The sequence below is a fragment of the Pundamilia nyererei genome, unplaced genomic scaffold (assembly GCF_000239375.1).
Source record: "Pundamilia nyererei isolate P.nyererei 1_Seehausen unplaced genomic scaffold, PunNye1.0 scaffold00301, whole genome shotgun sequence".
Taxonomy (NCBI): Eukaryota; Metazoa; Chordata; class Actinopteri; order Cichliformes; family Cichlidae; genus Pundamilia; species Pundamilia nyererei.
Genome location: NW_005187702.1, coordinates 65492 through 88826, shown reverse-complemented (window position 1 = coordinate 88826; position 23335 = coordinate 65492). Strand labels below are relative to the sequence as shown.

The 23335-nt window shown below is 40.5% G+C and overlaps 2 protein-coding genes across 2 annotated transcripts in view; one reads left to right on the top strand and one right to left on the bottom strand.

Annotated features, from left to right (window-relative positions):
• Positions 1 to 9230, bottom strand: part of asz1 (ankyrin repeat, SAM and basic leucine zipper domain containing 1) — a 32896-nt gene extending 23666 nt beyond the window's left edge. The window contains exons 1-3 of the mRNA XM_005751137.2: positions 9028 to 9230; positions 7821 to 7923; positions 7531 to 7653 (exon numbers count right to left, since the gene is read on the bottom strand). Of these exons, the coding sequence (XP_005751194.1) occupies positions 7531 to 7653; positions 7821 to 7923; positions 9028 to 9135 (334 nt within the window). The 5' untranslated portion in view covers positions 9136 to 9230. The remainder of the gene's footprint in view (positions 1 to 7530; positions 7654 to 7820; positions 7924 to 9027) is intronic.
• A 1805-nt stretch (positions 9231 to 11035) lies between these two features.
• The window catches only part of cftr (CF transmembrane conductance regulator), a 39176-nt gene continuing 26876 nt past the window's right edge, over positions 11036 to 23335 (top strand). Inside the window, exons 1-7 of the mRNA XM_013915420.1 lie at positions 11036 to 11088; positions 11733 to 11843; positions 14350 to 14467; positions 16874 to 17089; positions 17634 to 17723; positions 21787 to 21950; positions 23202 to 23327. Of these exons, the coding sequence (XP_013770874.1) occupies positions 11036 to 11088; positions 11733 to 11843; positions 14350 to 14467; positions 16874 to 17089; positions 17634 to 17723; positions 21787 to 21950; positions 23202 to 23327 (878 nt within the window). The remainder of the gene's footprint in view (positions 11089 to 11732; positions 11844 to 14349; positions 14468 to 16873; positions 17090 to 17633; positions 17724 to 21786; positions 21951 to 23201; positions 23328 to 23335) is intronic.

Genomic DNA, 23335 nt, shown 5'->3' with positions numbered 1-23335 from the left:
CTAGTAAAGCTTTAGAGGAAGCATTAAGAACTATACTATATGGGTTTGAAAGCTGATTCATGTTTGGCTGATGCTCGCAATACCATGAAAAGACATCAAAGAAACAAATCAGTTTCAGAATAGTCCAATTTTAGAGACCTCAAATACTACGTTATTGCATTGACAAAATCACTTTCAAGTGATTATTACATGGCCAGTTGCCCAGGCACATTAATGGCTACATTAATAGCGGATGTCTACTACTACTAGGTTTTTAAATGTCTGAATGAATGTCACTATCTGCCCTTGATTTACTTTTGCCCTCACTCTTATTTTAAAAGACCAATTGCCACTATCCAGCATGTTTGCTTGGTCATGTTCCTCTTGTGGCCGTCTATGATAACATTCAGCTGCTCCTTCAGTTAGTCCCTCCACTGTCTCAAGAACATAGTACTGCTGCAAGGTGAAGGGCCACTCTAACCAGAACCTGCAACATGTGGATGCAGAGATCACCAAGCCGAGACTTAACAAGAACTACTGTCACCAGCTGCTGTTCGTGACGGTTCCTCCTGTGTTCCCCTCTTTCCGTTTCTCACTTTGTGTGTGATTTTGAACCTGTTCACTCTTTTAGATTTCTTCCTGTTATATTTTGAAGATAACTTCCCTCCTTTCCCGCCGTTCTTCTTCCCACTCCTGTTAACGTCTGATTAAGTTCATCTGTTCCTTACATCCTTTAAATCTGTGTCTATTCCTTCAATCTCTGTCAGGTCATCTTATTTGCGTATTTGATATGCTTTTGTCCCCCTTGCCACCACTGAGCAATGCTTTGGGTATTTTCACATGGATAAATAAAAACCCCTAATTGAGTCCCTTAAAATTAAACTTGGTTTTCAGTCAGTGTTCTCTCAACTACTGCCAACATTTTTGCTGTAATGAAAACTGCAATACTTGAATTTAAAAGTACCCTACCTGTTTACTGAATGGTTTCTTCTGGCCAGTAGCAGTGAAGCTCATGTTTTTGCACAGGACAAGTGTTCCTTCTGTCGCATGTTTGTTTTTGAAGAATTGTGTAGTTAAATCACTGTATTTACCTCTTGGAAAAAAAATGGTATGCTTCTAATTTATAATTACGTTACTTGATTGATGATTTGCATTGATATAGAAAAGGATAAAATATCTGAACCTGGATGGAGCAATGGAGACTGATAGCGGTTTTATCTGGCATCAGGAAGTGTGGCTGCTTTTATGGACCCTTTGACTTAGAGGATTTGTCTCCTTATCTTAAACTGATAAAAGTATTCTGAGACCTGTGGCAATGCTCTCAATTCCTGGTTTGTTCCGGTAATGAGTGACTCTCTAACTTGTGTGCTTCTAAATGCGTTTAGATGTTTCCCTGTATGTGTGTTTGTGCGCACAAATACCTAGGTCTCTACATCTGTATATGGGTTTCTGTGTCTTTGTGGCTGTGCATGTTTGGCTCCATATCTGTGTGTGTTTATATTATGTTCGTGTGGGTGTAAACCAGACTGCCTGGTTTGCGTCTACAGAGGCCTGGAGTAAATAAATCTGAGGCCTGAGAATAAGTGAGAGGGCATGACAGCAGCATGGTGAGCTTTATCAATCACTAATGCATTCCTCTGCTCAGCATCACTGCTTGGACAAATGCTATCAGGATCTGACCACACGTCAGCCCTCATCTACTCCATTTAATTGTTTCCTTCACCTGCCTGAAGCAGTGATTGCCAAGAAAACTGTGAAATCAGTCACACACAGTCCAACTCAGCATTCTGGACTGAGAATTAATTGATATCAGATATCAACACACTGACGAGTGCCGTTGGTCTTGGGTCTGGGGACTTTTAGCAGACAAATGAGGTTTTTTTTGGTGGACACTCTGGGAAATTAAGAATGGAGTGATTTTAAATATTTTATAGTCAAACTGACAGGGATGGAGAGAAAAAAAAGTTGCCGTTTTTATCTTAATCTGAGTAATTTTTAATTTTGGTATTTTTAAACTGAAAGCCAATCAGTTTTCATGGCTATTGTGTCTGCTGGTATTTGGGAGTGCTGATCAGAATAAGAAAATTCTGGAGTGGAATTTTTAAGGTTTGGGCAAAATGTACTGTACGTAAAATCACACCAGATAAACCAAGTGTGCTTGGTTCTATGCTTAATATTTCTGGCTAGTGATAATGCCTTTAGGTGAGTAACATAATTTATTTACAAGAAAACAGACATGAGAGATCTGATACATTTATATTGTGAATGATTCGACTTAAGGCCCAAGCAAAGAAAGCAGGGAACTATTTAGGAATGATGACTACATCCATCTTTTCCTATAAAGTGGGGAGAGTTTAATCTATTCCAAAATCTTTCATCAATACAAGCAAACTTCCCAGAATCAGATCATAGCCAGTGCTAAGCTGCAGCTTTGATTCTAAAAACAGTCCAATTTTTAGAGGTCAAAGGTCCCAATTACTGTAGCTTTGTTCCTTTATCACCAAGTTACATTCCATGTGATTCACTAGGGAAAAAACTAGAAAAAACATTTTTACCAAAAACTAAACACAGATTCATTACTATCTGATTAAAGTAGGCTCAACTTTCATATCTCCACTGAAAACCATACATATATACACTACAACACGGCACTCTTTGAACTCATTAACAAAATGTGTTTGTGGTGTGTGCTCCAGCTACAGAACTGCAAGAGGATACGTGGTTTTATGAGTGTAAAACTGTAAACCTTTTAACATGGAGGCGTTCTGCTTCCTTGGTTGTTTCATCCAGACTGATCTCGAGCCAACAGATGCCTTCAATTTTTCTTGCTTTGGGATGAGGGTTCAGCTAAAAAGAACTCAAAGGATCAGCAGTGTGTTTCTGCAAGAGTTCCTCACTGGCGTCACAGCCGTTAAATAATGTCAGATGAAGCATAGCGGTGCATAGGTCTGATTGGTTTCCTGATCTTTGGCTTCAGCAGGTGAGGAAATTGATAAAACGTGCCATGGGGGAAAAATAGCTCGACACCAACGCAACAGAGACTATTGGGGGGGGAATTAGGCCAGGGTGTTTAATATGCAAGTCTGCAAGGCAAAATGAAGGACTATTGTCTAATCACACCATCTGCCCTTCCTGAAAAGCAGTGGGTAAAAGATTGCACAGGGGTCAGTGGGCCCTACGGGTGTTAATGTTAATGTTGACCATCAGTAAAAAGTAGTCTGCCTAAACTGTTTGTTTTTTTAATCTATGTAATTGTAAGACTCTTAAAAGATTAACACTCAAAAAGTTTACAACTACTACATATTATAAAACAAAAGGCTGTTATCATGAGTTTAAGTTTTAAATTTCCTTTGGTATAGCTATGAAAGTGCTGAACCAGACGCATTTAATGAGATCTCACCACTTTTATGATGATATAGGTACATTTTGCAGAACTTTGACACAGAGTGGCTCTTTGCATGGACAGAAATGCAGAAATGTCAGTTATGCTTGACTGTTAACACTGGTTAGCAACATATACACATATGTATATATATATATATATATATATACATATATTGGTGATTTGCATATTTGCACTGCCAAAAAGCCTTTTGCATAATTTTTCTTGTAACTGCTTTGATCCTTTGACTTCTCATACTGATTTAAAAAAATATTTTTAATAAAAAAAAAAGAAAAAAAAAAAAAGAGGTAGGATTACAGCTGTATTTAAAAATCGAACAACAAACTCCACTGACTCCTCTCTCACTGCTATGTCCACTATAGCTCAGGGAGAAGTTGCTGTCCCAAATGGAGCAGTTTAAGTATCTTGGTGTCTGGTTCACAACTGAGGGGAGAGTGGAGCAGGACACCAACAGACAGGTACTGCATCTGCATCACCTGTCTGTTGTGGTAAAGCCAAGCATGAAAGCAAAGCTGTTGATTTAACAGTCGATCTATGTCATTATCCTCACCTGTAGTCACAGGCTTTGGGTAGCTGGCAAAGGAATAATAGTGAGATTATAAGCAACAGAAATGAGTTTCCTCTGAAAATTGGCTGGGGTCACCCTAAAAAACAAAAATGGGACCTTTGTTACTTGGGAGGAGCTCATAGGTAGAACTGCTACTCCCAAGTGTCGAAAGAAGCCATTTTTGAGGTGGTTTGGACATTTGACCATGGCAGGCCCAGGACATGGTGGAGAGATTACATCTCTCGAATCGTTTGAGAATGCCTTGGTTTCCTACCAGAAAAGCTGGAGAAGGTGGCAGCGAAAAGAGACGCCTGGGCATCTCTACTTAGATTGGTACCCATCCAACCCAGACCCATAAATAACCCACGATTGTAGGTTATTTATCACTAAGAATACCCATTCCTTAAAAAAAAGTCCATTTCAATTTGATCTGGTGACAAATTTAAATGACTCTCACATCTCTATTTGCAGACAATCAGACAGTTAACACTAGTGCACACTAATGTTTTACCAAGTGTCTATGTCATGCAATTTAAAGAGCTATACAAGCCATCACATCAGAAATAAACAGTAACACAGAGCACTGAGGAAGAAAAATAAATATGTTAATATAGTCATTTCACAGCTCTGTGTGCTTGTCATGATCAAATGCCCAAACCAACAATTTTCTGCAACTTTACCGTTTAAACATATTTGCAACCACAGTATTGCATTCTATTGTTTTATTTTCGTAATATTTCATACATCTTCATCTCCTGTTCTTTTGATTATGTTTCTGATCGGATTAGGTGTCTCTTAAACTGAATTTAGATTGCGTGCAGAAGAAGAGTCAAATGACATGTGAAAATCCCTTTTTAAGTGGGCATGCACAGAAGCTGAAACAGAGAGCCTACATTAACAAAGACAGTTGATAACCACCACTGTTGTACCAATTCTCTCTGACCGTGGTTTTAGGTTTTGTAATAAAGCACAGTGGTTCTCAAACTGTGGTACACGTACCACTAGTGGTACTTGGGCTCTCTCTGGTGGTACGCGGGAAATCTCCAATGTTTTTTAAGATTCAATAATATACCATTGTGGAGGTATGCAAAGACGACACGAGATTTCCCCGGGCTCTTCTAGGAGCCAGACTCAACCAGAAAACATCTCCCCTAGCGCGAGTCCTCCATGAAGAGCAGCCTTTCCTTATCGCCAGCGGTCGCAGCCGCTACAGAGCACCGGCGAGCTTGTTTCTCCGGGCCTTAAAACTGCAAAGGCAGCAAGGTGCTGTCACGCTGATGGTAAAAACACAGCCCTTTTACGCAATGCCGCCATGCCGCAATCCACTTCTTCTGCGAGTGGGCGGTAATCCTTCGTGGCCAGCAGCGGGGAGTTGGCGAGGCCAGCTCGCACCGGCATCTGTCAGAGGAAGATGTGAGTGAAGAGGAATCAGCTGTCATCCGTTCCTAGCAAGGACAACATGCTCTACATTCACTCGAGAGCAGTACCATCACCCAGGCCAGAGAGAGAGAGAGGAGTTTCTCGGCCCGCTCTGCATCGGAGAGGGAGTGGCACTGCAGCAGCAGCACCTTGACAGCGGTTTATTTCCCCTGGGTGGGAGGATCCTGGAGGAGGGTCATCACAGGGCGGGTGGACAGTGGATCCAGCGAGGCCACCACATAAACTTATTTGCATGGTATTTAATGCCAGCATTCGTGGAGAGCAAACTGAGCTTCGGTGTGCACGAATCACGAAGGAGGGTCGTGAAGCCAAAAATCCGGCAGCTTAACCGCCACAGCAAAAATTCAAACGTACAGCTCTGCTATCACTTCCGACATAAATGAAGACAGAAAACTAAACAGCAGTGGCGTTTGTAGGGTTGCTGAAGTTTGGCTAGCTGGTATATAATGATGTGCTGCGTGGTGGCTAGTAGGGCTGCCACAAACGATTATTTTGATAGTCGACTAGTCACCGATTATTTTTGCAATTAGTCGACTAATCAGATCATGCATCCATTGGATGTAAAACGTACAGCTTATTGCACCAGCACGCATCTGCTCTTATATAACTATCATTAGCTTACAGCTGGTATGTTTAAGGTATGTGCTAACTAAAAATAAAGGCAAGATGATAGTTTATTAAATTTTATTGAAATTTGCAGATTGTTTCAGTGAAGTTTAATAAACTCCTTGCTATCTAAAATATAACGAGACACCGGAGTATATTCTTGAGCATCTCACACTTCTGATAATCAGTTGTCTTCTTGACGTTTATTCAGCTGTGTAAAAACTATAACTTTAATCTCAGCCAAACCGATTTACTCAGGAATAAATAAAATACAAAAAAAAAGGCAAACAATAAAAATTTTAAGTTATCTAAGTGACTTATATATGTTTAACCTGAGTAGCAAAAGACGGCGGTGGGTTTAAAAACGATTTGCCGGGAGTCCGGTGTTCACACCGGCTCTAGTGAGCTTTGCCCCCGGCTAGCTATCAAGCTAGTGGGTAACAGACGTCGGAGCGCTTTTAAAAATATGTGTTGTCTTGATAAACTGAGCAGATATTTGAGGTTTACACAGCTACATTCTCGCCTGAAAATATCTTAAACGTTTATTTTGTGACCCAGAAAGAATAATAAGAGTAATATTAAAACTAACTAGCTGCTGCCATTGTTGGAAACTGAGCTGGGCTGCGCTGGGACACAGCTTCTTCTTCGGGGTTTAACGGCAGCTGGCATCCTTGTACATGCAGTGCTGCCATCTTCTGTTTCAGTCCGTTATTACACTCTTAAATCCTGCTACTTATTCCTGTGTCTTTTGTGATCTTACAAAGCGTCAAACAACACGTCGACTATTAAATCAGTCGTGACTAGTTGACTAATCGTGGCAGCCCTAGTGGCTAGCTTCACCGCTATGGTTAGCATAATATAAACACAGTGAAGCTGGAGGATGAACTCTAACTTTTTTCCACTTAATAAAAGTTAACATGAGGGTTCCCGAAGGTTAGGGACAAATGCAATCGCATGGCAGGATGATGTAAACGGACCAAACTTCAGTCTGGAAAACAACTGCAATATAAGGTTAGTCATTAATATACTGCTGCATGGGTGTAGTTACATCATAAGGTTTTAAAAACTGAGCTTTAAAATGAATAGTGATAATAAAAACCGAGAGAGGCCGACAGTGATCACTGCCTTTTTTAGGGGCTTGTTCAGATTATATAAAAAAAAGATACAAAGCATTAAAACATGTTAAAAACACAACAGCCTTAATAAACGCAGAGTAGTTTGGACCTGGAAAAAGGTTTCATCAGGTCATCACTTAAAGATCGGATATCTCACCTGCTGTGAATCTTTTAATGCAGTACAGTTGTTATTATTATCACTTGTCACATCCTGTTTATGACAGTTAAAATAAATAACATTCATATAAGAAATAAAATTGTCTCGTGTAAACTGTATGTGGCGTTAAACAGGTCTATACTTCTGTACTTCAATGTTGGTCATAACGTGGTACTTCACGAGCCATATTTTTTATGAGGTGGTACTCACTGCGAACAGTTTGAGAACCCCTGATATAGCAAATACAAAGAAATTCTGGCTATGTTGAACAAATTGTTTTAACCTTTGCTGAAATTGGCACTGGCCCCTCTATCCAGAAGCAGTTTGGCCAGGTCATAGTTGGCCACGCTGACAGCACACATAAGTGGAGTCCATTCAAATCCAAGCCTGGTCTCCACATCCACACCTGTCCACAAAAAGCCACAGCAAGCAAGACAATCAAAATAAATTATTTTATATGGATTAATAGCAACGTTAAACAAAAAATCATACATAATTGAAGAATTGTTAGAGCATTAATGCATTATTTAGAGACAACTATAATGTGTGATACAAAAAAAATGAAGTGCTTGCCATTGTCCAACAGCTGTTTAACAGTGTCTGTGTCTCCGTTACTGATAGCTTTTTTCAAAGCTGACACACTATCTTCTCCTTGTTGTTGAACAGCATCCAGCTCCTGTAAAAATATGGAACAACCATAATCAATAAAAACTGATTCCTTCATATAAAAAAATGTTAGTGCCTCCAAAAGAGTTTGTGGCCTTGCACCAAAGGAAAATCAAAAAGAATATAGTAATGTGTATGTCTGTATATTGTTTTTTCCTTCCTTCATGTTTTAAAGTTAGGTTACAAAGTCTCTTCTGACTCATCGGGATAATCGTAATGCATAATCAATTCAGATGACCCGTTTTAAGCAATGAAAAATCTCAATTTATGTTAACGGCATTGTGTACATGTAAAAAAGTCATTATTAATAACAGTCTTTGCTTTACTCAATGTGTTTAGCTACTGTATTTATCTATTATAGAGAACTACTAGATATAAAGCTGTGATGCTCAATATTTCATTTTGACTTATTTAACTTTCATTTTTGTAACCTTATTTAGCCATTTTTGTATATTCTGCTTTCTTGGGCTACTCTACTTTATTTCAGCCATTTGTCTTCTAGAGATGGTACTTTTTTCAGCAACTGTAAGTGTATGTGAAAAGGCTCTGTAACACCTGTCACGTATGTCTGTGGGTGTCCTGTTGACTGCTGACACACAGTGTGTGTGAACCTCAAGTTTTATTATTTTTTAGCAAATGTAGCGATTTTTATATGGCTCAAAATGGTAAGTGCATCCATTTCCTGCTATTTTTTTAATCCATTTGACTAAAAACACTTACCCCTGTGTAACTTAAACCAGCTGGTAATTCGCATTTATCCTATATTTATGCATGTAGGAACCCTGCCCAAGTTACAGCCATGTTCATTTTTAAGCAGCCTCTGAACAGCAATTCAAGAACACCAAGGGTGAGAAAGAGCGGCAGTTGCACAAACTCCTGAAACTGAACTCTTAACAATAATTAAAGAAAACAGCAAATTGGTTTTCTTTGTATGTTAAATTAGCTTTCTACTACAGTAAATAAAAGAAATAAAAAACAAGAAGAAAGAAAGAACATATGAGGTTCGTTAAGTTAGCTCATGTTAGACACAGAGGTTGCAGCTGTTGCTAGTTAATGCTATCACTAGCAGCATAAAGGCAAATGAGAAAAGATGGAGGGCGCTGGTGTTGAGAACCTTAATGCAACCAGAGGTTTTATCCGAATAAGGCGAGATGTGCCACTCAGCTTCGCTGCCGTCGCTTTCTTCTCCAGCCGCAAAGGCATAATCCATGAAGTTCGCCATGATTTAGCGCAATAGCTCGCTAAGCATCGGTCAGACTGGACTCTACGGGTCACACTGGAGAGACGTTTGAGGCTGCGCACCATGGCGACCCGGTGTTGGGCGGAGTTTGACACCAAGCCAATTTAAAGAGTCCTGTTCTAGTTTAATAGGAAAATACAAATAACATAAATAGCAGTACAGTGTTTTCATAAAGTTACGCTGTACACGGTATTAAAATTGTGTCTTAAAACAGGAATTTTTGTTGTTGCTACAAGGCCTTGTTTTTGTCCTGTCTCCCGTCCTCATTTGTGACAAATGGCTTTTCCTCCCTGAGCCTGCTTCTGTCTGAGGTTTCCTGTTAAAACGGAGTTTTTCCTTTCCACTATCACCATGTGTTTGCGCCTACAGGTCATCCCATTGTTGGGATTTTCTCTGTATTATTATAGGGTCTTTATCTTACAATATAAAGAACTGTTATTGTCATTTGGTGCTGTATAAATAAATACAACTGAATTAAATTAAAACAGGTGTGAACCTCGGCTCTTTTATCTAATCTGCATGAAGGTAGAATTTATTGACAACAGCTGCAAGGGACAGTCATTGTCCAGAAGAGGTCACTCTTTCTTCAGTGCAAGTCAACACCGGTTGTAGCCAACTGCAAGCATCTAACAGTGCACCTCTCTGTATTTTTCCTCAGGTCCCCTTACTATCTTTTATATTTTCTATCCCGCTCTGGCTTACAAATCACACTGAAACAAGCTATAACTAAGCACCCTTTTTCTGATTTACTTACTTCTTTTCGTATTGAATTTTCACATTGCTCTTCCCCGTGGTCTTTCTCACACCCTGGTTTGTTGTTTTCAGTTATATGATTATGGCTCATGGACATCAATGCCAGCATCGTTTTCTGTACGGAGTTTTGGAGCAGTGTTTCTACTTGAAACATGAAACGAATCCTTCACTTTCGAACAATTCTTTGCTTCTTTGTTCCAAACACAAACTCCACTAATATTTTCTCCCCTTTAAACCAGATTACCTGTCAGCACGGCTATTTCAACAAGTGATCTAATACCACACTTTATCTCTGTTCCCTTCAGGAATGTCTAGGTTTTAACCCTCCCTAAAGTGAAACGGTGCTTAACCTTTTTTTAAAGAAAAAAGTTCGTCGAAATATGTAGGAACTGTACCAGCTATTAAATAAAATGCCACAGCTTGACTATCAGAGGCAGCTTGGTAGACCTGCAGCAGCAGGACTAACCTGACTGTAAAACCTGTTCATTCGGCGGTTTTTATTATGTTGTTTATGCTTCAACAAGACGTTTCAATGTTAGGTTTTCACGTTAAAACCCTAACTGTTTGTTATTTCTACTCTTCTTTTCTCTCCAAATTACCTTTTAACTGAGTGTAATTGAAGTCAGGATAATTCACATTTTGTGAGTTCTGCACTCCGGTCACCTCCCACATCTTTTCTGATCAACTAACTTGTGCCTCTTGAGTTTGGTGCCACAATATTACCCTGAAGCCAGTCGGCGTGGAAATGACGTTTCGGTTGTTGGCGAGCCCATAAAGGATAGACTGTCCTCTCCCTGTCACAGAGTGAGAGGGAGATAAAAGAGAGAGAGTGAGTGAAAGGAAGGTAGTCGAAGCGGACTGTGACTTGCAGCAGAAAATAAAACTAGGAAAACGCACAAGAAGACATTGAGTTTTAGCAAGTGGAGGAATAATAATAAAAGCGCGCAAAGTGACAGAAGAGGTACAGTTTTTTTGTTTTTTTTCCACCCTTTTGGGACACCAAGATGACTGCATAGTGACGATACATTCAGAGCAGATACGAAGTGGAGAGTAAAGCGGACGAGCATCCCCTCGGAGCCACGCGGGGGACACTCAGGTGCAGGGAACTCAAACTGGCGGCGCTCTTAGAATGCAGAAGTCACCAGTAGAAGATGCGAACTTCTTCTCCAAATTTTTCTTCTGGTAAGAAATGTTTGGTGTACAGCCTTGGCTCCAGGTCCAGGGCCAGGTGCACACGCAGCTTGTCTGTTGTAACGTGAAATTAAAGTTATACGGTGTAAAGTAAATAAAGAAATGTCAGAAGGCAATTACTGCAGGGTTCTATTCAGTTGGTAAGTGAGACGCGTTTTTCTTCACACATCTGCAGAAATCACGTGCGTAAAATACAGAGTTGTGCTCCGATGTAGTATGTTCTAGAAAGCGTTGGCAGTTGCACTTAAGCTACTGATGATTTAAAATTTGTGTAACGTGCTAGGAATTGTCATAATTCACTTTTTTGTATGGATTAAATGGTTCTTTCGTTGTTAATATTGTAGCCTAATAAAGTGGCGCCGAAGCCCCACTTACTCCAATTAGAGATCCCAAACAGACAAATAATCCTAAAACCTACATGGTGTATCTGGACGAGACACCCTGTGATTCATTCACAGATACTAGCAAATATTTCTCTCAGTACTCTGTCATTAGTCTGACTATGAAACCAAAGGCTTATCATCTAACCACGAAGAAACAATTATATTTCCATGTAATTTAAAAAGATTAATTACAAGTGTGTGTGTGTGTGTGTGTGTGTGTGTGTGTGTGTGTGTGTGTGTGTGTGTGTGCAGGTGGGTAACACCACTGTTAAGGAAGGGCTTCAGAAAGAAGTTGGATCTGTCAGATGTGTACAAGGCTCCCTCCTTTGATCTGGCAGACAACCTCTCTGAGAGACTTGAAAGGTTTGTACATCCTGGCCGAGTAATTGTGCATTATTAGAACAATTAAACACTTTTTTTTTTTAGTCTTTCCTTACAAGATTAGTAATAACAAAATTAATAATGATCTCCCCTTTAAACTCACTGAGTTGAAGCCTGTTTTTGGGGAACTGGTTGTAAGGTATTCTCTGAAACTAATAAAATCATTAACTGAACTTCATCCAGACTTTATTAAAACATGTAGAGAAAATGTCTAGGTATGTGCTGATTGTAGCATGCACAGTAACGAAATCCAGGTAAGTGGAACTTGTAGACATTCTGAAACCTAGAAATATGCGGCTTTGATGTTTTTCACGCATGTTCTTTACTCATGTTTACAGTAGCAGGGTATGAGTCCTTTCTTTTTTCACAATAAGGGCTGGCATTTAAACAAGGCTTGACATAAAGCAAACCTGTGTGTGCCAACAAACAGCCAGACCAAAGATGATGGACAGACTTGACCCTCTTTTTTTGCATCTGTCTTGCACTCTCTCTGATTTATTTCTGTTTCTCTCTTTGTCTGTTTCTATCTTTGTCTTACATTTATTTTGTTCAATAAAAAGTTGGATAATGATTGCAATTTTTTATAATAAATTAATTTAAATGTATCCTGTTAAGCCCAATGCTAGCAGCACAAGGGCTTTCTGAATTTTTCGTTTTTGTTATTTTGTTACTTTCTTCCTTTGATCCCTTTTTAATCTTTTCCCGTTCTTGCAGATATAAGCTGGTGGCACATCTTTGACAAGTCATTTCCCAAAAGTTAAATCCCAAAAGTTAAATACTCTTATGTTTTTTAAACCTTGCCTAAAAACCACAGCAGTGTTTCATGTAGTCTTGCCTCTTTGTGGGGCTGTCGTCACGCTAAATGTGGCCAAAAGGCTGGTCAGTGTACACGGGTTTTATAAAGTCGACCTTTAGAAAGGGCCCAGTCCCACCAGGGTGATAAATGAGCAGTGGTGGGTGATTTTGCTTTCATTATTCTGATCAGGCAAACAGTGAGGACTTCTGGGAACATGAACTTTACCTTCCATTAAAGCATGCTGTGTGCCGTCAGCCTCTTTTATCACCCCCAATTCAACTCAAGTCTTTGAGCTTTCTTGGCATGACAGTTAATATCTAGCAGGAGCTGGAATGAAGTCTGGTAAAGACAACACATACACGCACGCGAATCTGCGTTTTTAATTACATTTTAATCATTTTAAATGTTGATATCATAAACATAGTGATGTTTTTATTTTAGATATATCTATGTTGCAGTAAATAAATAACATACTAGGTAAGAAGATTGCTATCAAAGCAAATCTAGAAATCTATAATGATTTGGCCTCTGCAGACAACAGACAATATTTTGAAGCTTTTATTGAAACCATCTGAACCAAGACTTTCTGTTTGGTATATATGTATACATTAGAAACAAGCTAGTAAAATTTTAGAGTTTAAGAATGCATTGTGGCAAATGAAGCTCTTCTTTTACACTCCATACGGAGCATGAAACCAAAGCCTGCAGAACCTTGATTATTCAGTGGCACTCAGACTGCAAGCAGACAGCAACCAGAAGCTAGGAAGCGTTCAGTTTCAAAATCTTGTCACGTCTATCTTATCCATATTGTCTGTACACAGCAGTACAGTGGTTAGCACTTTTGATTCACTACTGTATCTGCGGAGTTTGCACATGCTCCCTGTGCCTGCAGGAATATTATAGGTTAATCCTGTGATAGACTGGTGATCTGTACAGGGTGTACAGTGAATTTCACCTTATGACAGCTGGGATATCCCCATCCCTTCCACCCCCATCCCCACAGTTTTCCTGTTTGTGGCCCAGAGTTGTATATCTCTGCTTGGCAGTCAATAGGTAACACATGGCCACCTAGACATTTTGCATGACTCACTGAAATTGAAAATGCAAGGATCTCTCCCTGTACAAATTGAGACTAATTCTATATGAAAGGTAAATCTTCAATCCCCTTATGTTTTTTGTAATCACTTTCTTCCTCAATTGTCCCCCCCCCCCCCACACACACACACACACATACACTTACTGCTGCTGGTTGGCCACATCACTGCAGCTATAAATTTCCCCTCACAGAACAATGCAGCTACTCTCTAAAGCTGTACTTGCCTGCCAGGCAGTTGTGGGAAATTAATAGAGCTATAACAAAGTTACACTAAGTAATTCCTAACAATACTTGTAGAAGTTCCTAGAAAACTAGACTCAAATTCCCAACATCTAAAAGGTACAAAATTAATTCACAAAAATTATATTCCTAAATAAATGGCAACAGGTTTTTATTCTGTGAATTAATCACCAGCTGAAGTTGTGGAACAGACCATTAAACTCAGGAAAGCTGGTACACAGCCAAAGTAGTAGCAGACAGATAGAAGAGCCAGAGCCAAACCCTTCTGGTATTTGTCTGGTGTTGTGTGTTTCTCCCATTCTGCCTTCTTCACTGCATTTTAACTGTGTTACAATATAACTCTTTCCTCCCTGCAGAGAATGGGACAGGGAGGTGGTGTCAGCCACAGCCAAGAGAAAGCCAAAGCTGCTGAGAGCACTGGCCCGCTGCTTCTTTTGGCCTTTCGCCTGCTTTGGTGTCCTCCTCTACCTTGGGGTGAGTATTTCAGTCTGTCCTGCAGGAAGCACATCCAGCATCTCTAACTGGGAATTGTGATGCTCAGTCCCGCTTGCAGATTCAAACCCATCATTATTATAACTTGATCATGTTGGTTTTATCTTGTAGATAAAGCAGATTCAAATTTAGATTTTTTTTTAAACACTTACTGCAGAAAGCAAATAAAGTCCTGGTCACATGATCTCTGGCTTCTGAAAGCACGGATTGGGAAGAGAGAGCTGAGCGTAAAAGCGAAGCTCTCAATTTACCAGTCGATCTATGTCCCTACCCTCACCTATGGCCACGAGCTGTGGGTAGTGACCGAAAGAACGAGATCGCGGATACAAGCGGCGGAAGTGAGCTTCCTCCGAAGGGTGGCTGGCCTCTCCCTTAGAGATAGGGTGAGAAGTTTGGCCATCTGGGAGGGGCTCAGAGTAGAGCTGCTGCTCCTCCATATCGAAAGGAGCCAGTCGAGGTGGTTTGGGCATCTGACAAGGATGCCTCCTGGGCGCCTCCTGAGTGAGGTGTTCCGGGCATGTCCCACCGGGAGGAGGCTCCGGGGCAGACCCAGGACATGCTGGAGAATTTATATCTCTCGGCTGGCCTGGGAACGCCTCGATGTTCCCCCGGATAAGCTAAAGGAAGTGGCTGGGGAGAGGGAGGTTTGGGCTTCTCTGCTTAGGCTGCTGCCCCCGCAACCCCGGATAAAGCAGAAGAAGATGGATGGATGGATTGGGATGTAAAACCTTCACCTGTCTTTCTGAGTTTTTAAATATGATAAAGGCTGGAGATTAGAAGGTGTTATTAACCTGTCTTTTTAGCAAATGTACCCATTAACATAAACAAAATTAATTCTTTAAACTTTGACTTCAAAATTTCATGTTCAAATGCAAAAATAATTATTGTTACACTGTTCTACAGCTCAGTCGAACATCATTATGGTAGGACGAGGAGGGGGCAGCTACATTAGTTATGAAAGACATCAGATTATAATTAAGTAGAACCCCTAGTGCTCATTTGATTTTTGACTTCAGTTAACTCTTTTCTGATAATTTTGTGGTCTTAATCACTAGTTTCAAGTGCTATTGAGTACCATATGAAATTCAGTTATAGCTGCATGTAGAGTCACAAAGGACGATAAAGCAAGAACTGACATTGCCATATGAGCACACATTGCACATTGGTCACATCCACCCATTGATTGTGCTTTCAAAACACCAGTATGGTGATGACTATAACGCTCAGCTAGAGTCTTTAAGTCAGGACATAAATAACCATTTCTCTATATGACCAAGTAGAGTTGTGTGTGAGAATGCAACCCAGTTAGACTGAACATTAAACAGTCTTTATCCATCCTGTTGAATTACACCCATGTTAAAATAGCAGGTAAATGTTCTTTAATGTAATTATTGTGTTACACCTACTGCATACTCGACCTGGTTCGACTGCATGCCTGGGTGTAATTATGTAGCAGTTCGTTAATGCTGTACCTGCATGTGTGTGTGGTACCTGTTAACTATGGTGTCCTGCTGGCACACCCCAATAAAGCTATTGTGCAATGACGCACAAACATCACAAGCATGTCACACCATGGTGTCACAAACCAGCTCACTGTCCCAGGCTTATGGGAAGCTCCAGACAGCAGCCATTGTGTAAGTTAGTGCAGTTGTTGCTGGTTGTCAAGATGGCAAGAATGCCTGGTGGATTTTGAGGAGACACTAGGTAAACAGAGAGGCTCCGAAAACACATTGAAGTGGAAGCCAGCATAGTTTTCTGGTCGTTTAAGGCTATTAGATTTCTGGCAGAAAAATGTTTATCTGGACATGCTTGGAATCTTGGCTAATGATCCTGGCTGATTCCAGATCCAGACGTGAATTTGCTATTATGTAACTGCATTTTCTTTTTTTTTTTTAAGGTGACATTTTCTTTTAGTTTTAGTGTTTGTTTGTTTGTTTGTTTTTACTTTATGTCATGTTCTCAACATTAAAAATTATTGGAATATGCACTTTCCTAAAATACCCATATTTGAAATGGCAGTTGATACTGAAACTGATCAATTTTTCTTTGTATTTGCATTTATTTATTCCCACATTCATACCAGAATAACAAAGAAGTCCTCATTATTAAAATGTACTTAGGAGTATATTGCTCATAAACTTACCATGCCTGTAACAGGGGTGATAAAATATACTTAACAATCTTCCAAGGGCACGAAGAAAGCTGATTCTCTAGTGATGAACTAACTACAACTACAAAACCATTGGTTATTCATTTTCATCATTTACTGTCCTCTCCAGCAGCTTTAGCAAGAATCATGATCTGAATGCACTATCATGCCAAATACATTTGCTTTGCCACGAGGAGGTGTTATTGTTTTCTCTTTATTGTCCCATGGTTTTTGTGCAGGAGGCTTCCAAGACAGTGCAACCTCAGATTTCAGGTCGCATCATTGCTTCCTTTGACCCGTTCCATGCTCCAGAGAGAAGTCAGGGACTCTACCTGTCCCTGGGCCTTTGCCTCCTCTTCACTGCCCGCTTCCTTCTGTTGCAGCCTGCCATCTTTGGCCTGCATCACCTTGGCATGCAGATCCGCATCGCACTTTTTAGCCTTATTTACAAGAAGGTAAGGGAAGAACATTATCTATGATTAGAAACTATTTTCCAACCTTTATAAACTTTTTAACTATTTCTAAACTGTATTTTTAACCTTGAACAATGATATTAAGATTTCAAAGATTTCAATGCATTTTTCATTTGCAACAAAACTAGAGTAAAACGTATAGCGTTTGTTCCTGAAGTGTTGTGTAGTGCAAGTGTAAATCCTTGCAGCCAGTAGCACTGAGCTGCTGATAACACCTGAATTGAATACTTGTTACTTTTAGTCACTGCTGTAACAATCTGCTATCAGAACAAAGCAACCCATCCGATAAGGCCTTTGCATTTCTTAGATTTTATGTTTTCCTAGTAATATTTTGAAGACCAGCTTCCACCTTGTTTGTCATGTATGACTGAGCTTTCCCAGAGAGGCACTTACTTGACTGTCCACAGGTTGCTGTGAGGGGCATGTCAGCCAGGTGTCAAAGCATGGCCGTGTGTCACAGACTTCCACTTTTTACTCGCTTTCTCTTTTTGTGTTCCAGCTGACCTCTGACCTTTGACATTTTCAGACCCTGAAGCTGTCCAGCAGAGTCTTGGATAAGATCAGCACTGGTCAGCTTGTTAGTTTGATGTCTGCAAATCTTAACAAGCTGGATGAGGTGAGAAACCTTGGACCTTTTTTTCAAGGGCAAAAGCTGATTGTTTGTCAGAATCAGCCAGAAGTTGTACTTTGTTTCGAAATTCTATTATTATCATTATTATTGACTTTCTTATGAAATAATACACAGGGCTTTAGCTTGGAAAACAACAATATAAAAAACCCCCACACATTTCAGAAAAATTTCAGATTCCCATACCAGATCAGCTGGGTCATGGGTTTACAACAACTGCCTCCGATGCTGATAGCAAATAGGTTGCTAGTGGAAACTGTGCTACTATTGGCTGAAGACAAAGGAGGAGGAATTAATGAAGCTGTGTTAGGAGACAGCGAAAGAGAAAGAAAGGTAGAAGTGTGGAGGTGAGAGTAGGGACTCTAAACATGCACTGTAACTGGAAGGTATGCAGGAGACCAGGTGGAAGGGAAGCAAAGGCAGGAGGAATGGAGGTGGATTCAAAATGTTCTGCTATGGTGTAGATAAGATGTGAAATGGATCTTGAAGGAAGAACTCCTGCGAAGATTGTGCCGCAGTGGTTAGCATTGTTGCCTCACAGCAAGAAGGTCCTGAGGGAACAAGTGAACATGTACTTCAAGGACGAGGGTAGGGTAACAAATAGGTGGACTATATTAGATGTAGAAGGTGTAATCCAAAAATGAAAGCGGACTGAAAGGTGATGGTAGTCTATAGAACAGGGGTGTCCAACTCCAGTCCTCGAGAGCTACTGTCCTGCAGCTTTTACATGCAACCCTACTCCAACACAGCTGAATCAAATGATTGGATTACCTCTTCAAGTTTGGCAAAGGCCTGATAACAAGTCATCCATGTGATTCAGGTGTGTCGGAACAAGGATGCATCTAAAAGCTGCAGGACAGTAGCTATTGAGGACTGGAGTTGGACACCCCTGCTGTACAATGACTTTGGAAATTGAAAAGAGAGAGGCACCGGCAAGAATTACATGGTGAAATGAAGAAAGAAGAAAGTGAAGAAGTGAAATGTAGAAAGAAGTGTACAGCTGTAGTGCTGGGAGAAACTGCCAAAAGGCTGTTTGGTGTCTAGAATAAGAAAGTGCAGGAAATTATTCAAAGGAAGATACTAGCAAAGAAAAACGTGGGATAGTTAGGGAGATGAAGAAAGTAGTCAGGAGTACTGGGGGGCTTGGCAAACAGCAAAAAGTGAAAGATGGGAGTGATTGACAGTGATTGAGCTGGAAAGGATGTGCAGCAGGATAGAATGATTAAGAATAGAAATATAAATGTACTAACAAGTGAAGAGAGTGTGCTGAGTAGATGGAAGGAGCACTGTGAGACGCTGATGAATAAAGAAAATGAGAGAGAAAGACAGATGGAGGACAGTTAGTGATTCAGGAAGTGCAGATGATTAGTGAGGGTGAAATGTAAAACTGTAAAGACATGAGTGAAAAGGTTCAGATGACATAACTGTGGAGGTGGTCTCCATTAGAGAGGGCATTGGACTGTTTAACACAATCTTGGAATGAGAGGATGCCTAAGGAATGGGGTGTACTGGTACTGAAGAACAAGGGTTATGTGTTGAGCTGTAACAACTATAGAGAGATAAGGCTGATAAGACATATTATGAAGATAAGAGAAAGAGTTGTTAAAGATAGATTACAGGGATGTTTGCTTTGAGAGTCTTGATGATTGGAGAAAGAGTTGCACTGTGTCTTTGTATATTTAGAGAAAGCATATGGTAGGGTGCTAAAAAAAAGGAGGGGCTGTGGTCCTGCATGAGCAAGACCAGAGAGGCAGAAAGGTTTGTGAAGTTGGTGCTAAAATTGTGATAGTGATGAGATGTGCGGTAGGAGTTACAGATAGGTTCAAAGTGGACGTAGTATTATATTTGTAACCATGCCGGATCCCTTTCTTGCTTCAGAGGTGATGACGAAATGACAGATGAAGTCACAACTGAGTGTCTATGGATTATGATGTTTGCAGTTGACATTGTTATCTGTAGTGAGAGTAGGGAACAGGTGGAAAAGAGCCTGGAGAGGTGGAGGTATGCTCTAGAGAGAAGAGGAATGGAATTCAGTTGAAGCAAGACAGAATACATGTGTGTGAATGACAAGAAGACAGGTGAAACTGTGAAGCTGTAAGGAGCAGAGGTAGCGAAGGTATATGAGTTTAAATACCTGGAGTCAGCCATCTAAAACAGTGAACATTGCACAAGAGAGATGAAGAAGAGGGTGCAGGGAGGGTGGAGTAGATGGAGACGAGTGTCAAGGGTGATGTGTGATACCAGTATAGCAGCAAGAGTGAAAGGTAAGGTTTACAAGATGGTAGTGAGACCTGCTATGATGTATGGTTTGGAGAGGATAGCACTAACAAAACGAAAACAAAATAACAGGAGGCAGAACTGGATTATCACTGGGAGAGACCAGGATGACCAGGTAACAGGTAAGTGATTATATCAGAGGGACAGCTCAGGTTAAGCATGTTGGAGACAAAGTTAGTGTTAGGCAGGATTGAGATTTTTTGGACATGTGCAGATGAGGGATGGTGGATATATTGGACAAAGAATGCTCATGATGGAGCAGCCCGGCTGGTGAAAAGGAGGAATACCTTAGAGAAGATTCATGGATGTAGTGAAGGAGAACATGCAGAGGGTTGGTGTGACAGAAGAGCGATAGGGTGAGATGGAGGCAGGAGGCAGATGATCTGCTGTGGTGTTCTCTGAAGGGAGGACCTGAAAGAAGAAGATAGTGTTTTAATTAGAACATCCTCACACAAATAAAAAAAATGTGCTAGAAACCAGTGGGGCATGAAAATTTTAAGTTAGTACAACTCTGTTGAAAAGTGAATGAAATGTGAGATTATTCATAGAAATAATACAGTAGATTTCCATTCAGAAGAAGATGGGAGGAGTTGTCTCTGCCAGGATAAGGGGAACAAGAATTCACATCGTCACTGACTTCAGTAAATGTGTTTTATTAGGCAACACTAACTGTGTTATCCATACAGAGGACAAATGAACAGTGCATTACTATATACAGTGTAGTGTTAGTACATAAGCAAGTATTACCTGCGCATCAGTGTTGGAAACTCGTGATTATGTATGCATGTTTGTCTTGGCTCTCACTGAGGTGTTGAATGTGGAAACACTATGCAACCTGCGTTGGAACAATTATCACCTGGCTCGAATGTGGCTTGTGTAAAGGTGGTACAGTGGTACCTTGTGTAGTAGTTCTTACATGAGTGTGGAATAACAAGATGAAAGTTGCAGCTGAGTGGATGAAAGGACCCAAGTAAAGTGAGAGCTGAGATTAATAGATTAGATGGATTCAATGTTTTTAGGACTTGCCTTACATGTGAGAATCCGGTCCCATCAGAATGATTGGACATCAGGTGGTCTTGAACCTACCAGTTCCCTGTGTGATTTTGGATTGCACTGATGCGTGAATTACACCGCCAGTATTCCAGTGCCTTCATTTGTGTTGCCTCCTGCACACAGTATCTAGGAAGCTCCTTCACCAAAACCACTCTGAGTATTTCCAATATGAAAGTGTCTGAAATTGGCAAAGTCACTTGTGAAAATTGACTAGTTATTCCATATCCGCAGTGTTTATTGAGAACTGTGTATTCACTCCTTCAGTCAGCTTGGATTCAATTCAGTCATAAATTATTAACATTTTAATAATGCGCAATAAAGTCTTTCCAGGGAACCATCTAAAAGAATATATATCACAATGTAATATTGATTGTGCATGTGTACTGATTGAACCTTTATTTATGTATTTTTCAGTGGACCTCTTTCTCAAATACTATTTCACAACATTAAGCGATATGCTTTATTGTCCCGTAGTGTGGTCAACTTTCCTCTTTGTACAAAAACACTGTTTCTGTTTTTGCTAGCTTTCTGTTATTATGTTGATCCTAGTTATAGCCCTCAGTTAACCTGTCAGATACCATTTTTTCAAAGCAATGATTGTTTGGTAAACACACACACACACGCGCACGCGCCTGATCAATTGTAAAATAGCCCTTTTGTATCGTCACATTGTCATCTTACATGTACACTAATTTAATTTCTGTTTACTTTGTGTGTACAGAGTTTGGGTCTGGCACATTTTATATGGATCACCCCTCTGCAGTGTATATTGTGTGTGGGTCTGGTCTGGGAGCTGATTGAGGTGAACGGCTTCTGTGGCCTTGCAGCACTGACTCTGATGGGCATCGTCCAGGCCTGGCTCTCCACCAAGATGGCACCTCATCGGTAGTAAAGCACAACCAGACACACTTTTAGTATTGGACATCTACCCTATTACATATCAATATACACTTGTATTTGTGTCTTCTGTCTTGCAATGTGTGTTTTTCTCTCTAAATATTAAAAATATTAGTTTCACTTTGTAGCAGTAGAGCTGTGTGCCACAAAAGCAGGCATGCTAGCGTTCTTGAACAAGTCACAGTTCAATTTATGGTAAATGGACTGGTTCTTATACAGTGCTTTTCTACTCTGAGTACTCAAAGTACTTTACATTACTTGCCTCATTCACATTAGTATTTGTTCTACCTAAGTGCTATCTGTCTAACATTAGCACACATGTATATTCTGATGGCTGCATCAGAGAGCAGCGTGGGGTTGGTATCTTGCCCAAGCTGAGGATCAGACTAGCATCCCTTAGATTAATAGATGACCTGTTCTACCTCCTGAACTACAGCCACTCTACTCTCCAGATATTTTATCTCTGGTAGTTTGTAACAAGTACTGCAGTAATATTAATCAGTGGGCAACACATTGGTGCTGTGGGTAGCATTGTTGCCTGACAGCTTAAGGTAAGAAGGTCCTGGAGTAAAATCTGGCATTTCCGCCCCACGTCTGTGTGGGTTCTCTCCCATGTAGTGGGGCTTCCTCCTACAGTCCAAGTTATACCCTGCCTCTCACTCCAGCCACCCTGAATTTAGTAAGTGGAACAAATTGGATAGATGGAATCTTAATCACCTCCCACTATAAAGAGTCTCATCCTACAAATGAACTTCAACTCCATCAACTTGGACAGTGGCTGGTAACTGTAGTCTGTGTTATGTTCCACAGACTTGGTAAGCTCAAAATAGCAATGCATGAATTAGTTCTTCACTTGCTGAATGTTCTGGTTTGAGTGGCTCTCCAGTTCGCTTTGGTTCTCAGAACAAGAACTACCCTCACTAGTTGTGGTCCAAGACAGTGAAGTTGGATATTCTCTTAAAGCCATAACGTAGCCTGCCTAGGGAGACTGCCAGTAGGGAAAATGAGGGACATGAGAATTGAGTAGCTGTTTATAGCTGGTTAGCAGTGAATAAAACTTTTATACTCTCAGTAGTTTTCCAAATGTGAACACTAACACTGTCAAGAAACAACAAAAATGGCACAGGTCCATATATAAACAGAAACTTGAGAATGTTCATGCATGCATAGGTGGATCCTCTGATGCTCCTTGCTATAAAATTGTGTTGGTGTTCTGGTAAAACTTTCTCCTTTGAACAGGGCGAACAGAGCGCCTATGACTAGCCGCCGCCTAGCTCTCACCACAGAGATTATAGAGAACATTCACTCTGTGAAGGCGTACGGCTGGGAGGAAGTGATGGAAAATATCATCAAGAACATCAGGCAGTAAGACA